The following is a 25,769-nucleotide window of genomic DNA, read 5'->3' on the forward strand; positions in this document are numbered from 1 at the left end:
GCAGTATTCACAGAAATCTGGCAAAAACGTTCCGCCATTACAACTCGTGTCCGTCGGTGTGCAGTGCTTTTCTAACATCATGGCTCGACGAAAAGAAAGTGATCGAGCTCAGCAAAATAACGACGACTCGGATTCTAATCCGAACGATGAGTTAGAAGAAGAGCCCGATTTTGATGATCCGGAGGGATATGAGGATGATATTTCCGAACAAGGTACAATTGTTAATTAAGCATGTCCATACGGCTGTCTGAGCATGCCGGCATTGAATCTGGGTAACTGTCATTACAGATCTTATGGGTGACCTCATCCGACAGCGTCCTAAAGAAACAGACGGAGTAGAATCAATCGTCGTTATTGACGGTGTTCCGCAAGTCGGACCTGAGAGAATAGAAAAGCTTCAAAACGTCTTAAAAAAACTTTTCCAAAAGTTTGGGAAGATAACCAATGAATATTATCCATTGAATCCTGATGGTTCCACTAAGGGGTAATGTGGTTCTTGTCTCAATGTTTTACATCATTCTTAACAAATATTATACTTTTTACCTCTAGCCATGTTTTCATAGAGTACTCAAATGCAAGTGAGGCATTGGAAGTTCTTAAAGGAACTAATGGTTACAAGTTCGACAAAAATCATACCTTCACAGTGAATTTACTAACTGACTTTGAGAAATATAATGACATTCTTGATAAGTGGGAAAATCCAGTTCCTCAGCCATTTAAAGAGCAAGGATGCCTTCAGTACTACCTTCTTGATCAGGATGCTTGTGATCAATTCTCAGTTGTGTATGAGCAAGGAGACAAAGTGGCTGTTTACCTAAACACCCAACCTGAGCCCTCCTTACTAGAAGAAAGACCTGTGAGTTGGTTAATATTTATTGCTTTATCTTTCTTAATCCATTCATTTATTCTTCTTAGAGATGGACAGAGACATTGGTACGATGGTCACCTCTTGGAACATATTTAGCCACTTTTCACGCAAAGGGCATAGCCCTCTGGGGTGGGGAGAAGTTTCAACAAATTGTTCGGTTTAGCCATCCTGGAGTGCAGTTCATAGATTTTTCACCATGTGAAAAGTATTTGGTATCCTTTAGTCCGCTTGCTGATTCAAGAGCAACGGACGAACCACAAGCTATCATAATTTGGGACGTGTTGAGCGGACTTAAGCGTCGAGCTTTTAATGCCGATAAATCACAAGCCTTGCCTATCTTCAAGTGGTCGCATGATGACAAGTATTTCGCTAGAATGGGAGTTGACATGCTATCTGTCTATGAGACGCCATCATTCGGTCTTTTAGACAAAAAATCGATCAAAGTAAGCAACCAAATTTTAATTGTATTGTTTGTCGTATTAAAATCTAACTTCACTAGGTTCAAGGAATTCGTGATTTTGCCTGGAGCCCAACCGACAACACGATTGCTTATTGGGTGGGTGAAGAGAAAGATACCCCTGCGCGTGTTACTCTTCTGGAGCTGCCAAGTCGCAACGAAGTGCGAGTCAAGAATCTATTTAGTGTTGCCGATTGCAAAATGTACTGGCAAAAGTCGGGAGACTATTTATGCGTTAAGGTTGACCGTTATGCCAAATTAAGGAAAGACAAGTCCGACATCAAATACAGGTAAGACCCTCCTGATATTAATCATGGTAAATTTCATAACATTCTCTTTTCGGTAGTGGGATTTACTACAATTTGGAGGTTTTTCATATGCGAGAAAAGCAAATTCCGGTCGATTCCGTAGAGATCAAGGAAACTATCCAAGCCTTTGCATGGGAACCGGTCGGCACAAAGTTTGCCGTCATACATGGTGAACCTCCAAGCACTTCTGTCTCTTTTTACGAAGTCAAAACGGGCCAAACGCCTACTATGGTGAAGAAATATGAACGCAAACCATGCAACCAGTTGTACTGGGCTCCCTCCGGTAAGAATTTATTTTTCATTTTCTTTAATGCCGTGAAACGTTAAATCATTATTGCATTTTATTAAATAGGCCAGTTTATTGTATTGGCTGGCCTACGTTCAATGTCTGGCGCATTGGAATTCGTTGACACGCAGGACTTTACCGTAATGAATACGGGCGAACACTTCATGGCTACTGATGTTGAATGGGATCCAACTGGTCGGTATGTCTCAACCGCTGTATCGTGGTGGGGTCATAAGGTAGAACAACACAAATAAATTCATGAGTCAACAGCATGGTAACACCAGTTCATCTTAGGTCGACAATGCTTATTGGTTGTGGTCTTTCCAAGGGCGCATTCTTAAACGCGTAGCCCTAGATAAATTTTGTCAGTTGCAATGGAGGCCTCGACCGCCTTCGTTGCTTTCAGCCCAACAGATAAAGGACATCAAAAAATCCTTGAAGAAATACAGTGCTCAATTTGAAGTCAAAGATCGGCTGAAAATGACTAAAGCTTCTAAAGTAACCATCTTTAAACAGCTGTCAATGTTTCTGATTTTTGTAAGTGTGTAATAATTTCCCATTATTCTTCAGGAATTGGTAGAAAAGAGGCGCAAATTGATGCAGGAATACGAAGACTTGCGCAAGCAAAAGCAAGAAGAGTATGCGGAACAACGTCGCCGACGCATCGAGTTGCGCAACAGTAAGGGACTAAAAAAAAATTCTTTGAGTTTGGCATTTATTTTTTTTTAAATTTCTTTTACGCAGACGTGGATACGGATGAAACTGAAGGACGTGGAGGAGAATTGGAAGAGGAGACAGTCGAGTTTTTCATTAAAGAGGAGACGACATTCATTGACGAGTAGTTGTCTTGGGTACAAACGTATACTAAAATACCTCAAGAACTGCTACCCCGTCAGTGGAAGGCAGCATATCGTGGGGTATCGTCGGATACCATTATCCGACACATCCAAGAAAAAAATGAAGACGACTATCATTTTGAGTGTCACCGATTGGTTATGGCTATTTGCGTCTCTCTTTGGTTTCAACTATCATGTACCCTTTAGATTATCAAAAATACATTTTGATTACCTCGTCGCGAGTAAAGTTGGACGAGAAGTAATATTGAATAGTTGTCAGTTGAAAAAATTCGTTAGAAGATCGTAATATTTCGCTGACCTACCATGACTGATGAGAGATTCAGTTCATCCATTGTAGTCAAAGTCAAAGGAAGAGCAGAAAAACATCGTAAAAATTTAATTAAAACATGCATCGTGAAGACATTCATAGAGAATAGGAGTTGTTCTTTCTCAAAGATCAGTAGAACGTCCACAGAACCCGCGCTGGGGGATATAGAGTGGGATCTGGCTCTGGCCGTCTGGGCTTGGCAGGTATCTCAAAACTAACAAAAGAAGGTCAGAAGGCGCACTCCTCCTCCCCTAACAAGTGCCATCTGGAATTCGGGAGGCAATAGCCAAAAATGCTATTACCCACCGAAATTCGGGGAGTTAGCCGTGAGCGAAATTATATACCTCAAGCTTCATTCAAAATTGACGAGTATTCCTAATATGTAATAAATGATAAATGGGGGAAATTATGTTTCATGGTAGAAAGCGTTTATTGCCACTAATAAGGTTCAGAAATTACTCGAATGTTTTTATAGCCGATAAAATGTAATGTCTTGGAAAAATAAAAATAAAATTTTGAAATCAATTTTTCAATTTCTAATGATTAAAAATCATAAATTACATTAGTGATCAATTATTGTCAAGTAGCAAAAGTAGTTATATGGTAAGAAGTTTGATTGACACTTTTCGGATCCAAAACCTTTCATCCTTGTATTGTCGCTAGAAGGAAAAAGTGAAAAGGGCATGGTACTGTCCTATCGTGATTTCACTTGTGCATGAAATCCAAATTTATTGGCATCCCGCAACACTTGGGGGCCAGTCGCAGGCATAGATCTCAGGTCTGTAAACTGTGCCCGCTTGCGCGCATGTCTGAATTGTTAAGGTACAAAAGTAATTAAACGGGTTAGGTTGAATTTCAACCTGCAAGGATCAGCACGAATAACTTACGAAGAGGAAAGAAATGCCGTTGGAGCACATGTAGAAGGTAGTGGAACAGTCTGATGCGGGATTCGGGTAGTTGCCGTCCGGTTTGTTCGTGCAATCGAAATAAGACGGATCCATTGTTGTCGGGGGTCTTGTCGTGGTCGTGGTTGTTGTTGTGGTTGTACTGGTCGTCGTGATTGGCTTTAAACTGGTAACACCTTCGATCCAATCAAGATAACCTCTGACACGATTGAATACATTGGGCTTGTTGGTATTCTGGCAGTGGATTGAAGCATCGCCTGTTCCGGCTACACCAATAACGAACCACCTATCCCATTCTTGATTGTAGAAATTCATTGGCCCTCCGTCGTCACCCTATTTCAGGGCAGAGCATTAAAAATGTATTCATTTTCATTTACTGTTCTATTAAAATAATTACGTAGCAGTAATGGCGCTGTAGGGACCCGTCGCTGCAAATTATTTTTTCGCCAGAGAATGAGCCTAGACCGGCTGACTGTTGGCATTTACCGTTCGTTCCCAATGATGAAATAACATGCGAGTCCATTTTACGCAGAATAGGACTTAGCCCACTGCCCGCTGAATCGTGGAAAATATAATGTCGTTATTCTACTCACATTTTCCATGATCACAAGTATAGTTAATAGATGCAGAATGTCGTGGACCATACCGGCATTGGAGAAGTTGCCCCATCCTGTGATGACGACGGCATCATTCACTTGGTCGGGATCATTGGCGAACGGAAGGCACGCGGCTTGAATGTTAGCTGAATCATTAAAAGTTGTTGTATGAACAAGATTACCAATTTAAAGTAACCCATTTTTAGCCTATAAACGTATGGAGTCAAACAAACTGTGAATTAACAGAACTGACCAGATGGAGAGACAGAGGATGGAAGTTGAATCAAGGCAATGTCATTCTCGACAACTCCATAAATGAAATTTGGATGAGTCACGAATGACCGAGAAGACACGTTGAAGGACAAAGAAGAAGAGCTACTGGTGATATCGTGTGCTCCCAGAGTGAGAATAGCGCTAACAGCTCCATACAGACAGTGAGCTGCCGTTAAGACCCAATCTTTGCTGATAAGGGTGCCTCCACACGTAGCCGCATCTCCACTCCAGAATATGAGCTGAAGGTGAACCATCCACGGGAATTCGTTAGGAGCAGACTCACTCCCTCCCACAATCTTGGAGAGTGTTGATCGACCGCAGGTAGGAAGGCCTAGTAAGGTGACAAAACATTATTATTACTGAATTGTCGAATAGAAATTAGTTGAACGCATTCGTCTACACCACAGAACGGATCCTATTCTATTTTACCTTGTTGATGCGATGGGACAGCCAGTAAGAATAAAGCTGTTAGGACTATAAAATGGGGTAATTTGGGGCAAAAGGCCATTTTATTGGACTTGCTTAAACTAAGGACGTTCAATTAATGTTAAGTGCGTTCAATTGGATTGAAGTGTCAATGTCGAGTTGTCGCTTCTGCAATGAATATGGTCGTCGCTGGGCTGGCGTTTAAATAGCTGCTTCTATCATTATCACCCCCTGATTCATTTGTGAATGCATTTTAAGCTCTTTAGACGGATTTAGGGATTTCAAAAATTGAACCAAGGATTTTCCCCGGATGCATGTGTCTACACTTTATAATCCCGGAAAAATACGAGATAAATTACCCCAACTAACAGCAAAAGCCAGAGTTATAAAAATTAAAAGTAGCCCCCCCCCGACGTACATGAATTACATTTTCCGTATAAAGGGCAACGTTACGCAAGAAACTCTTGTGAAGCCTAATGGTGCATGTCAAACTACTTGTGTGTATTCATGTAACGCACGTGTCGAAATTTAGGGAAAAGAAATTGCACCTATTATAAAAATTAAGCAACCTCGAAATAAAGATGTCATAAAATTTATTATCCACATAATTAAGGATGTGTGACGCAGATCGGAGCTTAGAATGGGTACCAGCTGTAATATCAAACCATATCAGTAGACTATATTATTAAGCTAATAATCAGTCTGATAACAAATACGCATGTAAACGGAAACTATGTCGAAATGAAAAGTTTGCCTTCAAGTTCAAGCACTTATTTCATTGACAAATACTTACAAATTAATCTCAAAATGTATAGAATGGCAATACGATGGATTGCGTTAATAACTCAGGTTGGACAAAACAAAATCCGTATTTTTTCAACGTACAATCAGAGTAATAGAATACTGGTGTAGCCACGCTTATGGCGGGCCCTCCCATTGCCTTTTTGGCCTGAAAGTCTTTCTGTCCCATAACGAAAGCGCCACAGCGGCTGTGTTGTGAACTTGTGATGTATTACGTTTTCGCTATGTTTTCGCTCATTTTCGTCGTCTGTACTTCAGAAAGTAAACAAAAAGTGGTTTAATTAATTAGTGTGAAAAAAGTAAGAGCATGAAGAGATTTCTTAACAACCCTTAAAACTCAATTCATAGGTGGCAGTTACGGTTATGGGACACTTCAATCGATATCTTGCCTAATTTTCTCACAATCGATACGCGAAATTGGCAACAACTTTTGGGAAAAAATCCAACAAGGTCTCTGAGACGGCGTCTTAACGTGAAGACGATAAATACGCCAATGTTAAAGGATAGGGCCTTCCAAAGAATCGATTCTTTTCAAGGTTTGTCAACGATTTTTAACATCAAGCGGCCATATCATTCGAATGTTCGTCTGCAAGTTGTTTATTAGTTTTTAGTTTTCTTTTTCTTTTTCTTTTTCTTTTCTTCTTTTCTTCTTCTTCTTCTTTTCTTTTTCTTATTTTCATGATGATCGGTAAAACTAGAAATAGTAAATTACTTAATAAAGTAGCAAACGTTGACAAAACTTCAACACAAAGAACGCGTAAACAAAAACTAATTAAAATGGTAGGGCTCAAGCAGTAATGTCTTAAATCTGATACATTTTTATTCTTAACTGTGTTGCAAACTAAAAGAAATTATGTTTCTAGATGGAATTAATGGTTAAGGAACACAATGCCAGCTTTATCATTTTCATGCATTTTCCCAACAATCATGAAAGTGTGATTAACGTACAAAAGTTAGGTGACTTTGCCATTTTGCAGTTTCAAAAAAACCCTGCATGTAACTTGAACGGGATGAGTTTAAGGCAGCAGCAGTCCAGTTCCAATGTGAAGTCTCAATTTATAATTAATTATTACAACAAGGAATTTCAAACTCATCACTTGTTTCATTCCAGTGAATAGAAAATCTGGCACAGACAAAGAAGAGGAAATTTCCGTTCTCGGACACCACACTCCTAATGGTAACAAAACCAAGCTTGATAAAAATGTTTTAGCTGTACGATGTAGACCTTACTTAGTTCTACATTATCATTCTGCTGTATCAGTTCCAGATCCCTCAATCAACATGGACTCTGTTCTTGCCACAGGCTCAGTGAAATCTCATCAAACTCCTGGGGTAGTTTCAGAAAACCCTGCTTCTACTGCTAATACAACCAGGCCTCATGCAACTGTTGTCCATTCTCGTGGCTCAGTTCCACCTCGCCAAGCTGCTGTAGCAGACTTTTTGTTGAATTGATGAGCCAGCAAAAGCTTTTCGAAAAGTCGGCAGGTAATTAGAGTGGTGCAGCACTATTTATTGTTGTATGGGGCAATTTTAATAATAATTTTTTTTTAATGCAGTTGCTTCACATTCTAGGGTGCAATCCACGTCAGCAATGTCGAAAACCAAGAAGAAAGCTGAAAAACTGATAGATATTATCAATTCTCTCCTTATGGAAACAGTGCTAGAATCCAGCCCTCCTGATTTGAAACCCGAAGCTTACATAACTTCCCAAGACTTCCTAAATGAGGTTTTTCCCTGGAAAATGGAAGGAGAAAAAGGTTAATCAACTTACGCTACTAATTTATTACTTAAAGTGTGATTAATTCTTTTTTGGCTTATAAAACGTAGAAGGAGAATAATTTTTTAATTAATACCTGGATGCTGAAATTGAGATATCAAGAGGAAATCCCCCAAACAGAAAACGCATCAAAAGCCAACTTTCATTTCTGTCAATGCGAGAATTTGAAGACGTCGCCGTTAATCCAGGAAAAATCGCGCTATCAAAGGAAGAAATTAAGCGACTAGAAGTGGTTTTGGAAGATTCCCCTAATCAATTAAAAAAAGCATTGAATTTTTCGCATACTGATGTGAACAATGATTTGTCTGATTATGAAGATTTTTTAGTGTAGTTGAAATAAAATGCTTTTGATGTCTGAAGTATTCGTTAATTGTTTTTCTTTTTTCTTGTGCTTTCATATGATGTTATTAGATATAACTTATGTATATTGGTGAATCACGAATTTTATTATTTAAAATGGTGGAGGATGCGTACGGTGCGCATATAATCATGCTCTATAAATAACGAAACGCTTTAAATATATTTTACTTAAATTTAGAGTGAACAAGAATAAATAATCTATCTATTTTCCAATAAAAGGTGTTCAGAATTCCAGGAATAAAACATTTGAAAGCACCAACTGTTTCTTGAAAAAGTCGGTTACTTTCCATATAAGCCCTGGTTTGATTTCGTTTTTAAAAACTGCTGGTCTCAAAAATCGAAATCTTTTGTTAATAAATATTTAATCTTTTGAAAACCATATTCCTGATCAGAATTTTATGTTGAATTTTTCTGTGCAAAAAAAAAAATGCAAAAGTTTTGTTCAATTATGGGTTTATTGCTGTTTTAATTTCTCAAATGGTCTATTTTTCAAAGCAATCGTTTAAGTATAATTAAATGGCTTTGCGTATTTATATTTATAAATTATAATTCATATTTATGTAGTGCATCAGTTGCACTACTGTCATAATTTTTAACTCCCTATGTATGTGTGTATTTAATGTCGAAAAAGTTAGGTTTTTCGATATCAACTTCCAATATACCGCCATTACATACCCTTCGGCTACCTGAAGGAGGATGTCACGTGATTTAGCTTAGTTACCAGTTTAGAGTCCTTAGTTACCGTACCAACAACATCCAAACACCAAACGTATCGTTCGTGACATGGAGCTATTATTATTATTTATTATTTATTATCATTTATGTCTAGTCATAATTCTGCTTTGTTTTAAACTAAAAACTTTAACAAAATTTGAAGTTAAAAATTTGTTTGGGTTTTAACAATTCTTGTATTTATTCATTTATTCTTTATTCGTTGCAGTTTTTGGTTATTTGCTGTAAGAAAAAACATTCTAGGTTAAAGAGCACACAAAAAAGTTCATAATTGGTGTAATGAAACATGTTTTGATTGAATATTATTAGATTTAAAACCCATTCCATCAAAAAAATGTTTCTTAGGAGCCTGGGTGAGCAGCTTGGCTAATCGTTTCCTCTGCCCCTTTAGTGGTACATCAGTTGGATGATGTTGAATTGAGCCCGGAATTGAGAGATCTGGAACAGATACACCAGAATGACGAGGTGGAGCTGAGCTAGGAGAACAGCCACCTAAAACAGCCACAACAGTTGCATGAGGCCTGGTTGTATTACCAGTAGAAGCAGGGTTTTCTGAAACTACCCCAGGAGTTTGATGAGATTGCACTGAGCCTGTGGCAAGAACAGAGTCCATGTTGATTGAGGGATCTGGAACTGATACAGCAGAATGATAATGTAGAACTAAGCCACAAGAGTAAGGTCTACATCGTACAGCTAAAACATTTTTATCAAGCTTGGTTTTGTTACCATTAGGAGTGTGGTGTCCGAGAACGGAAATTTCCTCTTCTTTGTCTGTGCCAGATTTTCTATTCACTGGAATGAAACAAGTGATGAGTTTGAAATTCCTTGTTGTAATAATTAATTATAAATTGAGACTTCACATTGGAACTGGACTGCTGCTGCCTTAAACTCATCCCGTTCAAGTTACATGCAGGGTTTTTTTGAAACTGCAATGGCAAAGTCACCTAACTTTAGTACGTTAATCACACTTTCATGATTGTTGGGAAAATGCATGAAAATGATAAAGCTGGCATTGTGTTCCTTAACCATTAATTCCATCTAGAAACATAATTTCTTTTAGTTTGCAACACAGTTAAGAATAAAAATGTATCAGATTTAAGACATTACTGCTTGAGCCCTACCATTTTAATTAGTTTTTGTTTACGCGTTCTTTGTGTTGAAGTTTGGTCAACGTTTGCTACTTTATTAAGTAATTTACTATTTCTAGTTTTACCGATCATCATGAAAATAAGAAAAAGAAAAGAAGAAGAAAAGAAAAAGAAAAAGAAAAAGAAAAAGAAAAAAAAGAAAAAACTAAAAACTAATAAACAACTTGCAGACGAACATTCGAATGATATGGCCGCTTGATGTTAAAAATCGTTGACAGACCTTGAAAAGAATCGATTCTTTGGAAGGCCCTATCCTTTAACATTGGCGTATTTATCGTCTGCACGTTAAGACGCCGTCTCAGAGACCTTGTTGAAAAAATCCGAGAGGGGGAGTTAACATGGCCGTGGCTACACCAGTATTCTATTACTCTGGTACAATTGTAGACTCATGTTCACTGACTTTCCGTTCCTGAAACCGAACTAGACTCGCAATCTATGGAACTTTTTGGATTGAACATTAAAAAAGGAATAAAAAGAAGGACGAAATCTTAAAACGTATGCAAGGATTATTCCTTGCTAGCTATTGCCGATTCCATCAGCTATAGAATCGCAAACATCGCTTCGGATTCTGGCAAACAAGGCAAATCGTAGATTTTACAAATTTCTCCACGACCTTTCCGCAAGTAAAGCCTGTGTATAAACTTCCATTAGCCATTAAAAAAATTAAACAAAGGTTTTTCATTGCAAACGTCATGGGAAGGTAACCAAATCCTTTTTCAAGTTACCTGTGAGAGGGAGAGCGTTGTAGAGAGAAGAATTCGTATGCGAAATGTATGCAAACAAACGACTTTCATCAGTTAATGAAGCTCGTTTCTTTGGGTTTCTGAAAGTCTATAAACCAAAAAAAAGGCAAAAACCTATGGAGAATGTCAGGGGAATTGATTTCAGCATGTTGCCTCCCTGTTCATCCATTCTCATGCAACAAATAATGAGGGCCAACTGTATTTGTTCCGTATGGAACAATGCAAATGAAAGAATGCCAATAAATTTCCATCCAGAGAAAAACGGGTGGATTTTGCGTGATAACAAATACACGCCTAACTGGTACATCGGTGAACTGACACCACCTACGATGCAAGATATGTTGTTGGCTCCAGAGGAAGAAAATTATTCAGAGAGCGACGAAGATGCTACCAGTCACTGCGAAGAAGATAATGACTTCGATGACGATTCAGCTTTCGAAGATTAATAATAATTAATAATTTATTAATGTTTTGTGCAATTAAATGCCAACTGTTTATGCTAATCATGAAATACAAACCCAGATTGTCTTACACCAAGATATTTTAGTATTTGTTAGTATTTTTTATCAATAATCGTTCGAATTGTCAAAAAATAAAATGAATTTTTTGAATTTGCCGCCGTCAATGCGACGTTGCCACTATTCATAAAGGAATTTGACAGGGGGAAAACCGTTACACACCTGCGTCTGGTCGGTATTGGGAACCCGATTTTTTCGTCTGGTCTGAGCGGTTTAGGTATAACTTTTCACGCTCTTTTTTTTAGCGAAAATCTTATCCCTCTTGAAATTTTGCCCAACTTGGGCATTTCCCGCCGACTTCGGGAGTCGGTACCGCCCAGGGGAACCCTCTGCGGCACGGCAGACTTGCATTTCTGCCGATAAAATACCTTAACTTAAATATTTTTGGCGGTCTGCCTTTTGTTAAAAAAATTACCCCTAACCGTCGCAGGCTCTCGGTCTATGTAGGTGTAGCCGAATCCGAATCTGACGCGAGACGCGACTCAGATTCGTTCACTTTTAGATTTTGGCAACGCTGTCTAAAAAAGGACGAATGAACGACAAAGCGGAGAGAGGAGAGCAGGAGACATCATTTGTCGGATATGAAACAAGAAGGATAGGCAGGAAACGCCGAGCAGAAAAATTGTTTCTGCCATCGTAACTTCAATATTTTCTTTCCGAAATGGTATGATATCCTTCTTTTTCTCTTGACAATGTTGGAAATTAACGTACGTTTCTTTACAGATGCAATTCATGCTTCTCTTTAGCCGCCAGGGAAAGCTCCGTTTGCAGAAATGGTATTCAGCCCAACCTGACAAAGCAAAAAAAAAGATTACTAGAGATCTGGTTGCAACAATATTAACACGCAAACCAAAGATGTGCAGCTTTCTTGAATGGAGAGAGTTGAAGATTGTCTACAAACGGTAAGCAACATTTATTTGTCTACTTGCATTTAATTAAGCACATAGTTATTGCACATATCGTTTGTTCGGGCAACATGTTGTCAAATAGTTTTTAATATAGAGATCATAGATGAAAAATGGGTTATAATTAATCTTAATTTTCAACCATGTGTTTGCTTCATCACCTGTGATTTGTGTTTTCCCTAACAAAACAATTGACTGTTCATTCGATTGCAGGTATGCTAGTCTATATTTTTGCTGTGCAATTGAACAATCTGACAATGAACTGCTCACCCTAGAAATCATCCATCGCTACGTTGAGTTGCTTGACAAATACTTTGGAAGTGTAAGTAATATCCATAGTTATGATTTATAGAATGTGACGAGCAATGTTTTCCAACAGGTCTGTGAGTTGGATATCATATTTAATTTTGAAAAAGCCTACTTCATGTTGGATGAGTTAATGCTGGGTGGAGAAGTGCAGGAGACCTCGAAAAAGAATGTTTTAAAGGCCATTGCTGCTCAGGATTTATTGCAAGAGGTTAGTAACGACGCGAATCCTGTCGCTTTGTAACAGGCCCTTCGATCTCGACAATCAAACCAAATTATTTTTGTTCCTAAGTAACTTATAAGAAATCTCAGTGCAGTCTCAGTGAAGTAGAAGTAAGTGCCTTCTAATGTAGTCATGTATCAGGGATTAGTCATACAGATACCTAGTATATTTTTAGGAGATCATAACTATTCCATATGTTTATATTTTTTTTATTGTACTTATTATGATTTGTGTGTTCCAAGGATGAGGCAGTGGAGGGAGCACTCAGGGAAATTGGTCTGATATAGATGAACAGCCTTTGTGCCTAGAAAGAGCCTTTGTTGATAACACAATTTTAACCTTGAAAGAAAAGAGGATTCCTTGTTATTTTTTATGATAAAAATAATTATAAAATGTTTATTGTGTACGCGTACAACTATGTAGGAGTGTGAAATCAATACACGTCACACTTTTTCTGTTAAACAGTGAACGCAGATTTTAGTTCCTTGCCTTTGTCTTTTTCTTTTTAGGAAGAAACGCCACAGGGATTTTTCGAAGACCATGGACTCGGATAAATGAAACGATAGGCAACTCCATCCTGTAAAGAGATACGTGTCTCACGTTGACGCATTTACAAAAGTCTTGCAGCTATCCATGTCGTCGAGCGTCGTACCTTCCTCATTAACCTTATTAAAAGCTCGTTTTTCAAAATCGCCGTTCACTTTGTAAAATGTTTTTGTGCTAACCCAAGGAGCATCTAATATTCTTTAGCTAGGCTTTTCAAAAAGCAGAGTTTAGCAATTTAACATTCCATTGTGTCGCTTCTCAGTTCTTTATTTGTTTGCTTGCTCTAACCTACTACTCAATACACGTCCTAGATAGCCACTGCCGCCCATTGAATTTGCAATCGTACTTGTGATCCTGATGTAAGCAGAGATATATTAATCTTTATCACACGTGGACAGAACAACAAGGAGGAGAAAGTAAAAGAAACACTAGGATCGCGAGTAATAATCAACATAATCGGCATAAGGATTTTTCGGCAGTTCCCGCCGTTGCAGTGGTGGTTGCGGAGTTGACATGTAATAGGGTTCCAGAGAAATAAGCGTTTGCAGTTTTTCGTCGCCACTCAATGTCTCTGAAGCTGAATCTCGGCGATTACCGGGAGACCGACCACTGTAGATGATCGCTTCTGACCCCCAACCAAGTTGTAAGCACAGAATCATAGCAGTAGTCAGCAAAAAACAATGCACTTGAACTCCTTTAAAAACGAAAAAGAAGAAAAGAAATATTGAGAAGTGAAAAAAAAAAGAAAACAAAAATAGTTTAGTTTGTGTCAAGGAAAAGCAGAAGACTATATCTAGCATGTGGCTTAATTTCACACGTAGTCGCAGGCTTTATTTAACATTTGTGTGATGTCGAGATATTGTCTCGAACACTGTAGAAATTTAAGGGGTACCATTAAATTCCACGTGTCTTCTTAACGACTCACAGTAGAATACTTTATGATAATAACGAATGACTTTACCCATATTTTATGCAGTTCTTGATTAATTGTGAATGTAATTTTTCATGTAAACGACAGGCAAACGATCGTGTTAATCCTGCAGCCAAGCGATCCAAACTCCAAATAGGAATGGAAAATAATTTGCAGTCCAAATCTGAGAATTTCACTTTAACACTGCGAGATTGTTTCGACGACCAAAGTTCATAGATGACTGGCAGACTGGGTAGCATCTTGGATAATCACTTTAACCACCCACCTGTTCGCTTAGTCCGCGGGCTTTTTTATGGAGATGTGGGATGAGGAAAACGCCTGCACTACCGTTGTGAATTTCTGGCTCAACTGAACAACCTTGCAATTTTTGTTAAACGAGCTTAGCAGACTTCTCCCAGCGTTTTGCCGCGTTAATATTAACGTTATGCTGAACCATGATTCGCCCTTGTCGGGCGTACAACAAGGGCTGTATTTGTAGTGCCATACAAGAATCGAGAAAATGATTCTTTTAAACACTTAATTTTTATGCAGCCCACATTTGATTGATACAGTACCACTTAAGACAGAGGACCAATCATCTAACTGCACTAAATTTTCCATTAAGGAAAGGAAGCAAAACTGGTGCTATGTTTATTGGCTCATTTTAAACACCTCAAGTAAAATTTGAAAATAAAACAAAACCACACAAAGTACGTCTGCATATTTCAATTAGCGCAAAACTATTACTTTATCGCGTAGGTCTGCTAGATTATTATTAGGCGGGAGAACATATTCTAGATCGTTCACGCGCTTCGGATCAACTTCTTGTAAATTATTATTACTGGCTTGCAAACTGTTGTAGCTCCAGATTGCCAGTCGTTTACTTTTTCCATGTTTGGCCAGAAAGTAGATATTTTCCTTATCTACTTGACTAGGTAGGTCGCAATTGGCATGCACATCAGATATCCGATAAATATTTTGCCTCAGAAGTTCTCGTGAACAACATCCATTATTGTGGTTGAAGCTGTTATCGACTTGAAACAGAACTCCAATCAGCAACGCCCAGTGAGCTTTATGACCGTTTTTAAGACATGGTGCATGGTTACAGTCAGCATCATACCTATTCAAAAAAGTAATGAAAACCAGTTAGCATTTATGTTTGTTTCAGTACTGTAGGGTAAAACCTTACGGAACGAGAAGCATTTTGTCCGATATCAAATATCGTAACAAAACTTCAGCATCGTGGAAACCGTCGTTGAGAAGCAAAGGTTTCATTTCTATGCAAGTGGCAAGTTCACACGTAGCAAAGGAGCTGAATAGTTCTCCTTTTTTGGTAATCCCCATATTTAAAGCTTTTTGAAATATGGAGTCTGTATCAATTGCTTGCCCATGAGATTGAGCAGCCATGGCCAAGGCTACAAGTCCGCACCTAAACACATATTTTTGTAAATCTCTGGCTGTAATCAATTATCGCTTGCCAGATAAGTATGTACTGTGGACCATTCTGCAGAATTGTAGGGGTATTTTGCCACACCACCATGAAAGTATCATTTATTTTTCCATTTAGTTTAATCCAAAGTTCCACAGTATCCAACTCTATAGCAACTCCATTGCCTTTGGTGTTTTCAGATTTCGGCAGGTTATTTGAGCTTCCCTCCTTTGGCAGTAATGGGAAAGGAGGGGGAAGAGGTATAAGTTCCATTAACTAGGCCTGCAAAAGATATTAGTTACTAAGCGAACAGCAAAACAAAAATAGCTTCAAATCTAGTCGACTTGACAGACATCACTTACCTATATATTGGGACAAATAGCAATGCAGGACCAACATCAATAATTAAACGTTAGCGCCAATTAATTAAACAACCGGCATTTCAAAAAACCAAAACAAACGAAGTAGAGTAGCAGAAAGGTACTGTAGACTTGTACAGTGACATCCGATATACGTTAACCCGTTAACTGGTTAACAAAATGTATCATTAATTCCACTTCAGTCTACAGTTTTTTTAATCAATTGCAAAGAAGGGTTTTTGTGTTGGCGCAGTTTATTATATGCAATATTTAAATTTTTAATCTAGTTTGAATCATTATGATAACTTAAACTTCGAAAAGCTTTTCAGAAAAATATTCTCGGATTTTTTGAAGTTTTGCGAGCAATAGTTTTTTTATTAGGCTAAATAACCAGTTAGTTTTAGCTAAGAAAAATAAATATAATTTAACTATATGGTTGATTGGAAAGTTAACTTTTCGTTTAACTGTTTAACGTAGTAAAGATGAGCACCTCTACTTCTGGCCTGCAGAAAGAAACAAATTTTTTACGTTGGTTACATTAAGGTTTGCGTGTAGATGGCGGAGATACCTACTTGCCTGTTGTCCACGGGGCGTAGTAGCCTAAATAACCTTTATTGGCTTAAAAAAAAAAGAATTTCGAGTTATTCCTTAGACTTTATCGAGTGGCCACTCCTCAAAATCAACCAATTTGATTGAAATGCTGTTAAGTGCGTTGCTTACGAAAGTAGAAGTTAACCTCATTTAAAGCAACTGAGCGCAACGGAATTTGTGCTGACTCGAAAGTATACTTTTCCTAAGACCCGACCAAACAACTAATTGACAAACCAGACACCGACTTTTCAACGCAAAGACAAAGAAAATAACATTATATAATCATTTTTGGTGTTTAATCGCCATTTTGCGTCTTAATCACAACAACTATATACAAAAGAGGGCACGCCGCGTAAGAAGAACCTTCATTGTAGACCGTCAAAGTGAGTCAGCGAACAAAATTAGACCATGATTAAGTGTGGTTACAATGTCGCTTCAGTACGTTTGAAGGCGAAAGCGATAGCAAATAGAAAACAGCAGAGAGAAAAAAAAAGAACGGGATTTCCCGATTGTCGTGGTGTAGGGAGGGTCGAGCGTGCTATGTTACGGTACGTTGGTTGGGAGCTTGCATTGTCACAAGAATATCCGGTGGTTCTTATGGCGTAATCCAAAGGGAGGTATATCAAAACAGAAACGCAGTACAGGCGACAATGAGTACACGCCCATCCGCAAACCTCGTTATACCGTGTGCAGCAAAAAGCCATCAAATCGTTATGGATATTCGATTGCGTATCGCAGAGTTTATGACCCGCAAAATAGAACTTTAAAAAGCAACAATGCTAACCTATATGGTAGAGCAAAAGACCATAGAAAGTTTCGTTGCAGCAAAATGGACGTTCGCATACATGGAACGTGTGCTGTGCCAACAATTCAGCATGCAAATATGGAAGTGCTGATGGAAGCCGGCATTCCCCTGCCGCCTTCCAAACGCCCTCCCCTTGAATGGACCGATCATTCACCGTCTGGGTTGCGATATGTTTGGTAAGAAACAAACAAGAGTTCATTCTAACTACTATCCATACCGCAGAGGCGACCATAATGCATAAATTTTCATTCTGTTTCATTTTACACCACTAATCGACACTCTAAGACCAACGAGTTGGCCGGGAGGGGTTGGCAACTGTAAGCCGAATTCCAGGTGATTCACGTTTTAGTAATCCATTGCTCCCACGATAATTCCAAAATGTATAAGATTCCACAAATTTATCATTGCGATTTGTATCTCGTGGAACCACCCCCCAGCGTTTGCTAAACAATTGACTTCCCACAGTAACTGGTAATTATACTAATAACGACTGTGTGCCGTACTGCGAACGAATTTTGTTTTTTCTGTTTAGAAAATTGGAAGTCGGAATGACTAGGCTGATTCAACATCAGGTGAACGTAACCAGCACGACATATTCGAGTCGACGAATTATTTTCCCGCCGTTTTGTTTTGGTATTACTCTCGCCCGATATGGGTGTTGCTGCTGCAGTACTGTATATAATGACAATTAAGAATCGACGGCAGCGGAAACAACAAAACCTGACTTTTGACTTTCACTTTTTTTCCTTGAGCAAACAGATTACTGACTTAAAACCATATTTGAAAGAAAACTGTACTTTTTATATTTAAGTTGATCCAGTCAATCAACTAAAAACAAAGGTCATTCAGCTCAGGTATAGCCACAAGAGCTTTACAAAGGTGGGACGGGCTTTAAAGAACACGAGAACAACAACAAGAAAATCATGAATACCGTTAGGTTGAGTTCAATGTCCGTTACCCGGAAGGCGTTGAACTCTGAACATCTCGGTGACGTTACGTTTCAGACTTGCCAATTCCGCAGTGCCAAAAAAGCTGGTAAATTTAGCCAGACACCGTTTCTCTTTTCATCGTGAATTTCGTATAGCCGCACAGGTTGGCAATAATAATTTTTTCAAGGCTGAACAACACGTATACAGGCGAAAGGGAAAGTCCTGCTTCGTACCGATCGCACACACAATCAAAGGTGTGCCGACCCGTCTTTGTCTGTTCTCCTTTATCCAGTAGAAAGGCAGCAGTATATATTCGCGTTATACTTACTACTTTCATTCTTCTTATTTAAGGTCCGAGAACCAACAGCTTTTGTAGTGAGAATTGCACAGCACCAACTACTAAAACATAGTAACCTACTATGACGACGGTAACAAGCTATTGGAAAATACTACGTAAACTTAAATGGTGGATGGCTGTTGCGTAGCTCCATACTGGGTCCTTTGAAACGGTTCTTTTACCTTCCCAGAACCAGCTCCCCTTTTTCTTTTCTTTTTTTTTCTTTGGAAAAAGATATAGATCTTTTCAGGGAAAGACAACATTTTACAGTATTAAAGGTTTTTTTTAATGTGATTTTTGTGTGTGTGTGTGTGTGTGTTCTTCTTAAAGACCAACCGGAGATATTAACGTATTGCGAATCTTTCAGCTTAAAACATTAGGCAACGAAATGGCTTACTCTGCAACAATTTCAAATAACCATTCAATCAGGTCTTGTCGACTTGCGGATTTTCTTATCAAGTTTTCTAAACCACATCCCCTATGCTTTAGTGCGTCCGGAAAGTTCCTGGAAAAACCCTTAAAAATGCCAAAATTTGATGATTCTCGTACGACCAATCTGGGAGTGCGCAAAAACCTCTTATTTTAATGCTTATGATATCCGTCCTTTTGTTCAATAAAAAAAATCTAGCTGCTAGAATATGAAGAACATACAGCTAGGTTGCTATTATTAAATGCCAGTTTGAACGATGGCTATTGTCCCTTGTCGTTAAAACAATATATAATAGTAAATAACATAAAATTTATGCAGTGCAATTTGTATACAGGTACACGGAGCTAGCTTCAAATATAAGATAAATGGACAATATAATTAACTGATTTTCCGTCACTTTCTCTCGTTGCAATATCCTGCTGGTTTCCAATTTTGCTTTCATGTATTCGGGCAGCTGCTGCTGCTGTTATTCACCGTCGTTGTGCTGGTCTTACCCATTTTTCTTGGATATACATGAGCTGCACGTAGTGTGAGAGGAGACTCCAATGCGCGCATTGCAGGTCTAGACTCTACGGCCAGGCACCTAACGGGAATAGTCACGTGACTTTCGTTGATTTGTCTCTCCCTCATCGACGAACGCATACAAACACAAGCAAACTGGAATAGCACCGCCCCTCCCGGAGAGAAACAGGGAACACCCCAATCGAGTTCCAGTCTAAAGTTTTCAGTTGGGCTTTTGTTCTTGCACGGACACCACACCATTTTTCCTTGTGTATTGCATCCAGCTGGAACCAGGGGAAATCTATCGTCAATCGCAATGGCCACGAAACAGCTATTAGCGTCTGTGTTGTTTTTGATGACGGTGACGGTTGCGGTTAATGGTCGACAGCGATCGCTAATCAAAACCTGCCCCGAAGGTTATGAACTTGTGGAAAATCCTGTGTCCGGTAAAACTGAATGTGCATGCCTTCCATATCACCTCTACTGGCCACAAGATGGGATCTGCTATCGCGAAATGACGCAAGGTCCATGCAAACCTGGACACAAACTCATCTGGAACACCGAACTTGAAACAGCCGAATGTCAGTGTCCACCGTTTTGGACCCGACTCACGGCTGACGGCGAGTGTTATGAAGAGTACACACAAGGTAATCAGACATTAAAATTTGATCGTTTGCTATGCTATCTCTCGGTGTTGAGGTTGCTCACCTGCTGAATAACAAATGAATAATTAGCAATTAGAGTATTGTTCTTACCACAAAAAAAAACGTTCGTCGATTGAACTTTTTGTACTTTCACTATCAATTGCACAAAAGCATTAAGCAATAACAGATTCATTGTCAAATTCAATTACGAAATTGGATCTCGTTTCAAGGTCCATGCCAAAAGGGTCAAGTTCTGATTCAGGGAAGATGCACCTGCAGCCAAAATCTGACCATGCACTATCATCCCGATTCGGGTCAATGCTTTGAATTATACTCAAGAGGGTAACGAACCAGCTTTAACCAGTCAGTTACATGAGGCAAGATCAATTTCACGTGGAATGTTTGTTTGTTTTTCTTTTCTTCATCTAGGCCATGTTCGTCTGGCAAGGCGCTCAACTTTAACTACCGCACTTTGCGTCCGGAATGCGTTTGTCAGGAAGGTCATGTCGAATGGAACGATGGAAACTGTTATCCAGTAAACACGCCACGTGTGGGTCCGTGCAACACAACCCAATGTCCTGAGGTAACCTATTTATTCGTACAATAAAGCACGGTGTTTATAGATTTCAGTTACAAGCCTATATAATCGATTACACACGGATTTTTCTTACTTGTATACAAACAAACGAAAAATTGGGTTGTGACGTTTGACAGGAAACCCCAATCTCTTGTTTCGTCAATGAAGCGGATGGTTTGACTGTCAGTTCTGCCAGGTGTGCCTGCTTGTCGTCATCCTCCCTAATGGATAACGGCCGTTGCTATGCAGCCTACAACCAAGGTTAGTCGCCTACTCAAATCTACAATTGTACAATCTACTGGCATTCTACTAGCATGTTCAAAACACATTTTGCAGGACCTTGTGAATACGGTCACTGGTTCGTCTATGATCGCAGTCGCCAGCCAGCCCAATGTCTACCCAAAAAGGTCTTAAACTGGTCCTTTATTTAGGAGTTTCATTCTAAGGAGGGGCCATCATTTTTATAAAAGAGATCCTGATCTACCCAAGTCCAATGGACAATGGTCATGGTCATTGTTCAATAAAAAGAGCCCTTGATCCACTTTCAAATTCCCACGTCATGTTTTTAATCGTTCCCCCTCTCTTCCAAAAACAAATCTTCTTTACCATTGGAACCTAACAAACTAAATTGACTGATTTCGCAGAACTGTCAGCGATTCGACAACTGGTACCTCTGGCCGCAGGACGGGAATTGCTATAAACAATGGAGACAAGGTTGGTAATTCAATATAGCTTTGTTTATTCTATGATTCTAACAACTTTTATTATAGGACCATGCCAATTTGGCGAGCTTTTCTACCTTGATCCAGAGACGGGAAGAACGTCTTGTCAATGTCAATCTTCGTGGATCACTCACTTGTTTGACGGCAAATGTTACGAACATCATTCAGTAGGCCCATGCCCAGCTGGACAGTATTTTACTTTCGATCCTAAGGCAAACAAGACGGGATGCACCTGTTTCACAGCTTTTGCTCCCGATAAAGAACGAGGCATTTGCGTGGAAAAGTTTACTCAAGACAAATGCCCACCTGGTCAGCTAATTACAGCCGATCCAATCACCGGTCAGTCCAAGTGCGACTGCCAACCTGACACGATGAAACAAAATTACTGGCCGGCTGATGGAAAGTGTTACCAGCATTTCAATCAAGGTTGAAATTGACCGCATTTGTGTATACATATTTATATATTTAAAAAACTTATTCATCAAGCAAGTCGTTTACATATTCAGGGCCTTGTCCGAAGTCGATGCTTTTCCGTTTAGACGATCAAACTTCCCTGCCGGCTTGTCTGCCGCCTATCGTCAGCAGCAGCAGCCTCCGTCAAAAGAGAAATCCGTTTACAGATTGGTCTACCAGGCATTAAAAAAGTGTTTGGTTTATTGTTATACCTCTCATCTTGTCGCCCTGGCCTCGAAATAAAGCGAAAACGTTAGATGAAGGGAGAGAGAGAGAGAGAGCGCAGAAAACCCGGAGTTGGCATGGATGTCATAATAAAATTTTTTACGATGGAAGCAAAACGTTCGGAGGCATACATATACATCACTCACTGGTCATTTTACATGAATTAATACCCCATCTGTGTCATTACAATGATCATCACTCTACCAGTAAATAACACCTTGTACTGAACGGAGAAAACAAAATATATTATTTCTTACATGAACTCACGTTTTGGTTTGACAATAGTGATTATCAGATCGAAAAGAAAAGAAAATAGATTTTTCAAATGTTTCAAGTTCTTGAAAATGGAGGTAACTCTTACAGCATTCTATGAGTCATCTAAATTTCTTAGTGAACCGAACGAGACACTGCGAACCAGTTGCTGAGCCCACACTTTCTCAATCGACTAACTGTGATTGCTTATGACATCAATTCTGCTTCGAGCTATCGCGCCTTTAAGTCACGATCAATCACGGTTTCTTCACGAGAAAGTCTCTGTAGACTATACCTACAGTACATCTTATCTGTTGCTACTCCCGACAAAGGAACTGTTATAAAAGCTTGTCGGACGTTCAGTTTGTTCGGTAAGACTTTTCAAGCCAGACAGTCAGGCGACTTGCCCTACCCTGTCCATTGACTGGCATAGAGGAAACACATCAGACAACTTTCAGGTCATAAAATATAATTCCAAACTGATAAAACCTTGACCACAATTCGGTTCAATAACAGTACAATCACACCGAAAAATTTTACGACAAGCAGTGGTAGTCAGTGTTCTACGAGTTCTTATAATTTCACAGCAAGATTCCAAAATTCTTGTACTGTGAGAATGGTCCTTGTCTGATCTGCCTTGTGAGAGAATTTCATTACGAGGTCGCTACATTTTTTCATTTATAGGTTAGCTATAACATATACATAAATTTTGCAAAATAAGATTTATAACCATATGCACGAGCTTTCTTTATGTTTCGTACAGAAACATAGATACAGGTACATTTATGCAAGGAAATCTATGCTTGGCATGTCATGCATAAATCTTTCTAAAAGTGGCTTAGCTTGGTTGGTAACGCAAAGTTGGGCTACACGAACGAATAAACGTTGTCGATATTAAGCTAGAACTTACACGTGGAATTTTCCCTATTCTATTTTCTACCCACCTAGTGTGAGTAATCAAGGTGTTCATTCAGGTTCTGAAATTATGAAAAACATTTTGCGGGGCAAAACTTTTCGGTTTCGAAAATCCAAGTGGCACAACAGCTTGTTTCCCTTGTGACTTTTTTACGCTTTTTACCAATACGACGAGATTTCTTTGTAGTAAATGGAGAAAGACAAAAGATCACATGAAGAGAACTAAAATTGTTTATAAGCATTTTACAGGACGCTGGGGTTTTTAGCTTGTGTGAGGCACATCAGATAATCACACGGTAATATTTTTAGAACTTCTGTAAAAACCACCGGCAGCATTAATGAAATGACGCCTCACTGAATGAAACCGCGAATTTTCCTTTTGAGCCCTTTAGCTAGCAGGAGGGTTGCAAGAAATTGGCTGAAAAGCAATTTTCAGTTTTAACCAGTTATTAGGTGACTATAAATAATTAAACAGATTAGGCTTTACTTGTTCGCAATATGGGCACTCTCCGAAGACTTTGTTCCCTTGCTTTCTTGTTGTTTGTATCAAACTGCGCAGCCACTAAATTTTTTCAACCAAAGAATAAAATATTATAAAGGTTTTTACAACATGTGGTGTAAAATAGACATGTATACCTCATATAAGCAAAAGATGTGGAATGATTGTCCGCAGTTCGGATTATCACAAGTTCGCGATGGCACTTCGCCGTTTAAGCGCTCGGAATAGCAAATACAACATGTTACCTCATAATTTTCAGTACCCATATCAAGCGTCTGTTTTAACGGCAGAGAAATTTCGAGTAGCCTTTCTAGGTTGGTGTTAATTGGCAAATCATTGTCCCACACCTATCGTTTTCATTAGTGGGAATAAAATTAAAGCGAATATGAAACATATAAATAATAAAACGAGACACACACCTCAATTCTATCCAAAATTTTTTCCCTAAATTTTGAGACGGCGGTTTCAGATCCAAGCCAAGTAATAGAAGGGAAAACGTACGGGTGGTTTGGATCTACTTCAATTTTCAAGGAAACATTGGGAGCTATTGGAAATATTTTGAGATTGGTAAATGATGTAAATTTTGCAGATGTGTCGTTTATACCGATAGATATTTTTCTGTAGGTATCGCGTCTTGAAGGATTTTCGGGTTCTAAAACCCAACACCCAGCATCTAGCTCTTCCATGGCTTTCCAGAAATCTTGGTAATGTTCTGCTTCTTGGCAAAATAAGCTGTACATTTCACTTAAGGTGCTTGTGTCCTATTTGTGGGATGTAAGATTCTGGTTATTATGCTCTCCAAATAAAACTCACATGGTTAATATGTAAATACCTCTTGCCATTCAATGTTGACATTTCTGGGGTATTCAGTAAAGAACTCTGGCACATTGTTGTTAAATTTGACATTCAAAATATGTTGATGATTCAAGGAATCATACATTTTCAGCTTCAGTTCAGTAAAATCATGGTTGACACTAGAAAGTTTTTCCCAGCCTATTGCATCAATCTCAGCCAAAACTTTTGAATAGTTGGTAGCCACACTTGGTTTCTCTGTGTTACTGCACAACAGGTTTCTTTTGTGATGATCTTTCTATTAATATTTTAAAATGGATTACATATTTCTTCTAATTACATGTAAAATTGTAATAAATCCTATGTAAAATCAACATACAATTAAGTTTCCTAGTTTGTCAATCAATTCTTCAACACTGTTAAATCCTTGAAGAATTTTCTCTTCAAAACCTTTTTCATTCCTAATAACACACTTTAAATCATAGCTCAAATTAATGGTACATCCCTCATGTGATGGATAGTTAGGAAAGACTAAATGCAACAGATAGTCTTTCCCCTAGTAAAATGTATAGGTTTCAACATAAACACATTTTTATCATTCAAATTTGAAGTGCTTTAAACTTTACGTCAGCTGTGAGAAGACAATCAACATGACTGTGCTGATTGTTTAAAGGTAATATAATATACGAATATTGAGAAAATTCCAGCGTGCCAGCATCGGTAGGCAATTCCATCACTGGCACTTTCGGTGAGCTAAAATGTTGGACAATTCTACCATTTGTATTTGTTTTGACATATTGCCCAAAGTTGCCAGCTATTCTGCAAGGTTGTGAGTCTAGAATTCGGCGCTCGGCTCCGATCGCCCCGATCAGTTACATACCGAGGTACCACCATGCTGTACAAGGGTTACCGAAAAATAGTACATGGCTTACCCGAGGTACCCCACCATGGTACCCCTTTTACACCATGGTAGTCCACCACACCGTTGGCACCGAAAAACCGAGTAATAGAATACAATAAGTATTCTATTACTCTGCTCACACTGACAGCTTTTCCT

The 25,769-nt window shown here is 38.8% G+C and overlaps 6 protein-coding genes and 2 long non-coding RNA genes across 10 annotated transcripts; 4 read left to right on the forward strand and 4 right to left on the reverse strand.

Annotated features, from left to right (window-relative positions):
* The first annotated feature begins 9 nt into the window (after positions 1-9).
* On the forward strand, positions 10-3,020 carry LOC116920681 (eukaryotic translation initiation factor 3 subunit B). The gene is made up of 10 exons (XM_032926780.2): positions 10-212; positions 289-484; positions 550-856; positions 916-1,311; positions 1,368-1,615; positions 1,672-1,916; positions 1,986-2,155; positions 2,214-2,417; positions 2,490-2,598; positions 2,664-3,020. The coding sequence occupies exons 1-10, from the start codon at positions 80-82 to the stop codon at positions 2,759-2,761; spliced, it is 2,106 nt and encodes a 701-aa protein (XP_032782671.1). The 5' UTR covers positions 10-79; the 3' UTR covers positions 2,762-3,020.
* A 474-nt stretch (positions 3,021-3,494) lies between these two features.
* Positions 3,495-5,469, reverse strand: LOC116920685 (chymotrypsin BI). The gene is made up of 6 exons (XM_032926786.2): positions 5,287-5,469; positions 4,838-5,188; positions 4,635-4,730; positions 4,386-4,543; positions 3,971-4,321; positions 3,495-3,892 (listed from the first exon to the last, which is right to left on the reverse strand). Exons 1-6 carry the CDS (start codon positions 5,363-5,365, stop codon positions 3,812-3,814), a joined length of 1,116 nt encoding a protein of 371 aa, XP_032782677.2. The 5' UTR covers positions 5,366-5,469; the 3' UTR covers positions 3,495-3,811.
* A 1,191-nt stretch (positions 5,470-6,660) lies between these two features.
* LOC116922076 lies at positions 6,661-8,220 on the forward strand. The gene is made up of 6 exons (XR_006644913.1): positions 6,661-6,864; positions 6,948-7,127; positions 7,196-7,261; positions 7,346-7,569; positions 7,641-7,841; positions 7,912-8,220. It is a non-coding gene; the product is annotated as an uncharacterized LOC116922076 (long non-coding RNA).
* Positions 8,221-9,109: 889 nt separating this feature from the next.
* On the reverse strand, positions 9,110-10,850 carry LOC116922072. The gene is made up of 5 exons (XR_006644914.1): positions 10,827-10,850; positions 10,075-10,731; positions 9,814-9,991; positions 9,680-9,745; positions 9,110-9,586 (listed from the first exon to the last, which is right to left on the reverse strand). It is a non-coding gene; the product is annotated as an uncharacterized LOC116922072 (long non-coding RNA).
* A 1,015-nt stretch (positions 10,851-11,865) lies between these two features.
* On the forward strand, positions 11,866-13,660 carry LOC116920112 (AP-1 complex subunit sigma-2). Of its 2 annotated transcripts, none has more exons than XM_045171836.1 (5): positions 11,866-12,026; positions 12,086-12,264; positions 12,481-12,589; positions 12,647-12,784; positions 13,306-13,660. In XM_045171836.1, exons 1-5 carry the CDS (start codon positions 12,024-12,026, stop codon positions 13,348-13,350), a joined length of 474 nt encoding a protein of 157 aa, XP_045027771.1. In that variant the 5' UTR covers positions 11,866-12,023; the 3' UTR covers positions 13,351-13,660. The 2 variants fall into 2 exon arrangements, with proteins under 2 accessions (XP_045027771.1, XP_045027772.1); XM_045171837.1 differs by lacking the exon at positions 13,306-13,660 and adding an exon at positions 13,039-13,258.
* A 34-nt stretch (positions 13,661-13,694) lies between these two features.
* On the reverse strand, positions 13,695-16,206 carry LOC116920686 (UPF0692 protein C19orf54 homolog). Its single transcript, XM_032926787.2, has 5 exons — positions 16,044-16,206; positions 15,746-15,963; positions 15,442-15,681; positions 14,304-15,372; positions 13,695-14,036 (listed from the first exon to the last, which is right to left on the reverse strand). Exons 2-4 carry the CDS (start codon positions 15,952-15,954, stop codon positions 14,982-14,984), a joined length of 840 nt encoding a protein of 279 aa, XP_032782678.2. The 5' UTR covers positions 15,955-15,963; positions 16,044-16,206; the 3' UTR covers positions 13,695-14,036; positions 14,304-14,981.
* A 3,553-nt stretch (positions 16,207-19,759) lies between these two features.
* On the forward strand, positions 19,760-22,516 carry LOC116920684. Of its 2 annotated transcripts, XM_032926784.2 has the most exons (8): positions 19,837-20,280; positions 20,508-20,619; positions 20,707-20,860; positions 20,992-21,115; positions 21,191-21,261; positions 21,499-21,568; positions 21,625-22,002; positions 22,083-22,516. In XM_032926784.2, exons 1-8 carry the CDS (start codon positions 19,950-19,952, stop codon positions 22,214-22,216), a joined length of 1,374 nt encoding a protein of 457 aa, XP_032782675.2. In that variant the 5' UTR covers positions 19,837-19,949; the 3' UTR covers positions 22,217-22,516. The 2 variants fall into 2 exon arrangements, with proteins under 2 accessions (XP_032782676.2, XP_032782675.2); XM_032926785.2 differs by lacking the exon at positions 22,083-22,516 and having other exon boundaries at positions 19,760-20,280; positions 21,625-22,007.
* A 1,118-nt stretch (positions 22,517-23,634) lies between these two features.
* On the reverse strand, positions 23,635-25,679 carry LOC116920682 (E3 ubiquitin-protein ligase FANCL). The gene is made up of 8 exons (XM_045171825.1): positions 25,339-25,679; positions 25,092-25,268; positions 24,753-25,010; positions 24,525-24,681; positions 24,340-24,464; positions 24,058-24,267; positions 23,909-23,983; positions 23,635-23,839 (listed from the first exon to the last, which is right to left on the reverse strand). Exons 1-8 carry the CDS (start codon positions 25,444-25,446, stop codon positions 23,810-23,812), a joined length of 1,140 nt encoding a protein of 379 aa, XP_045027760.1. The 5' UTR covers positions 25,447-25,679; the 3' UTR covers positions 23,635-23,809.
* Positions 25,680-25,769: the final 90 nt, after the last annotated feature.

This window comes from Daphnia magna, linkage group LG4 (genome assembly GCF_020631705.1).
Source record: "Daphnia magna isolate NIES linkage group LG4, ASM2063170v1.1, whole genome shotgun sequence".
NCBI lineage: Eukaryota > Metazoa > Arthropoda > Branchiopoda > Diplostraca > Daphniidae > Daphnia > Daphnia magna.

Bases quoted from the DNA above. Each gene is read 5' to 3' on its own strand.
- LOC116920685 (XM_032926786.2), bottom strand. From the start codon at position 5,365: ATGGCCTTTTGCCCCAAATTACCCCATTTTATAGTCCTAACAGCTTTA. The intron at 5,189-5,286 runs GTAAAATAGAAT...TCACCTTACTAG, and splicing joins TGTCCCATCGCATCAACAAG to GCCTTCCTACCTGCGGTCGA. The intron at 4,731-4,837 runs GTCAGTTCTGTT...TTAATGATTCAG, and splicing joins ATCCTCTGTCTCTCCATCTG to CTAACATTCAAGCCGCGTGC.
- LOC116920684 (XM_032926784.2), top strand. From the start codon at position 19,950: ATGGCCACGAAACAGCTATTAGCGTCTGTGTTGTTTTTGATGACGGTG. The intron at 20,620-20,706 runs GTAACGAACCAG...TTCTTCATCTAG, and splicing joins TTTGAATTATACTCAAGAGG to GCCATGTTCGTCTGGCAAGG. The intron at 22,003-22,082 runs GTTGAAATTGAC...TTACATATTCAG, and splicing joins TTACCAGCATTTCAATCAAG to GGCCTTGTCCGAAGTCGATG.
- LOC116920686 (XM_032926787.2), bottom strand. From the start codon at position 15,954: ATGGAACTTATACCTCTTCCCCCTCCTTTCCCATTACTGCCAAAGGAG. The intron at 15,682-15,745 runs GTACATACTTAT...ATATGTGTTTAG, and splicing joins ATTCTGCAGAATGGTCCACA to GTGCGGACTTGTAGCCTTGG. The intron at 15,373-15,441 runs GTAAGGTTTTAC...TTTTTTGAATAG, and splicing joins GACAAAATGCTTCTCGTTCC to GTATGATGCTGACTGTAACC.
- LOC116920681 (XM_032926780.2), top strand. From the start codon at position 80: ATGGCTCGACGAAAAGAAAGTGATCGAGCTCAGCAAAATAACGACGAC. The intron at 1,616-1,671 runs GTAAGACCCTCC...TCTTTTCGGTAG, and splicing joins AAGTCCGACATCAAATACAG to TGGGATTTACTACAATTTGG. The intron at 2,418-2,489 runs GTAACCATCTTT...ATTATTCTTCAG, and splicing joins AAATGACTAAAGCTTCTAAA to GAATTGGTAGAAAAGAGGCG.
- LOC116920682 (XM_045171825.1), bottom strand. From the start codon at position 25,446: ATGGAATTGCCTACCGATGCTGGCACGCTGGAATTTTCTCAATATTCG. The intron at 25,269-25,338 runs GTAAAGTTTAAA...ACATTTTACTAG, and splicing joins ATTGTCTTCTCACAGCTGAC to GGGAAAGACTATCTGTTGCA. The intron at 23,840-23,908 runs GTAAAGCCTAAT...ATTGCTTTTCAG, and splicing joins AGTGCCCATATTGCGAACAA to CCAATTTCTTGCAACCCTCC.
- LOC116920112 (XM_045171836.1), top strand. The intron at 12,590-12,646 runs GTAAGTAATATC...GTTTTCCAACAG, and splicing joins TTGACAAATACTTTGGAAGT to GTCTGTGAGTTGGATATCAT. The intron at 12,785-13,305 runs GTTAGTAACGAC...TTTTCTTTTTAG, and splicing joins CTCAGGATTTATTGCAAGAG to GAAGAAACGCCACAGGGATT.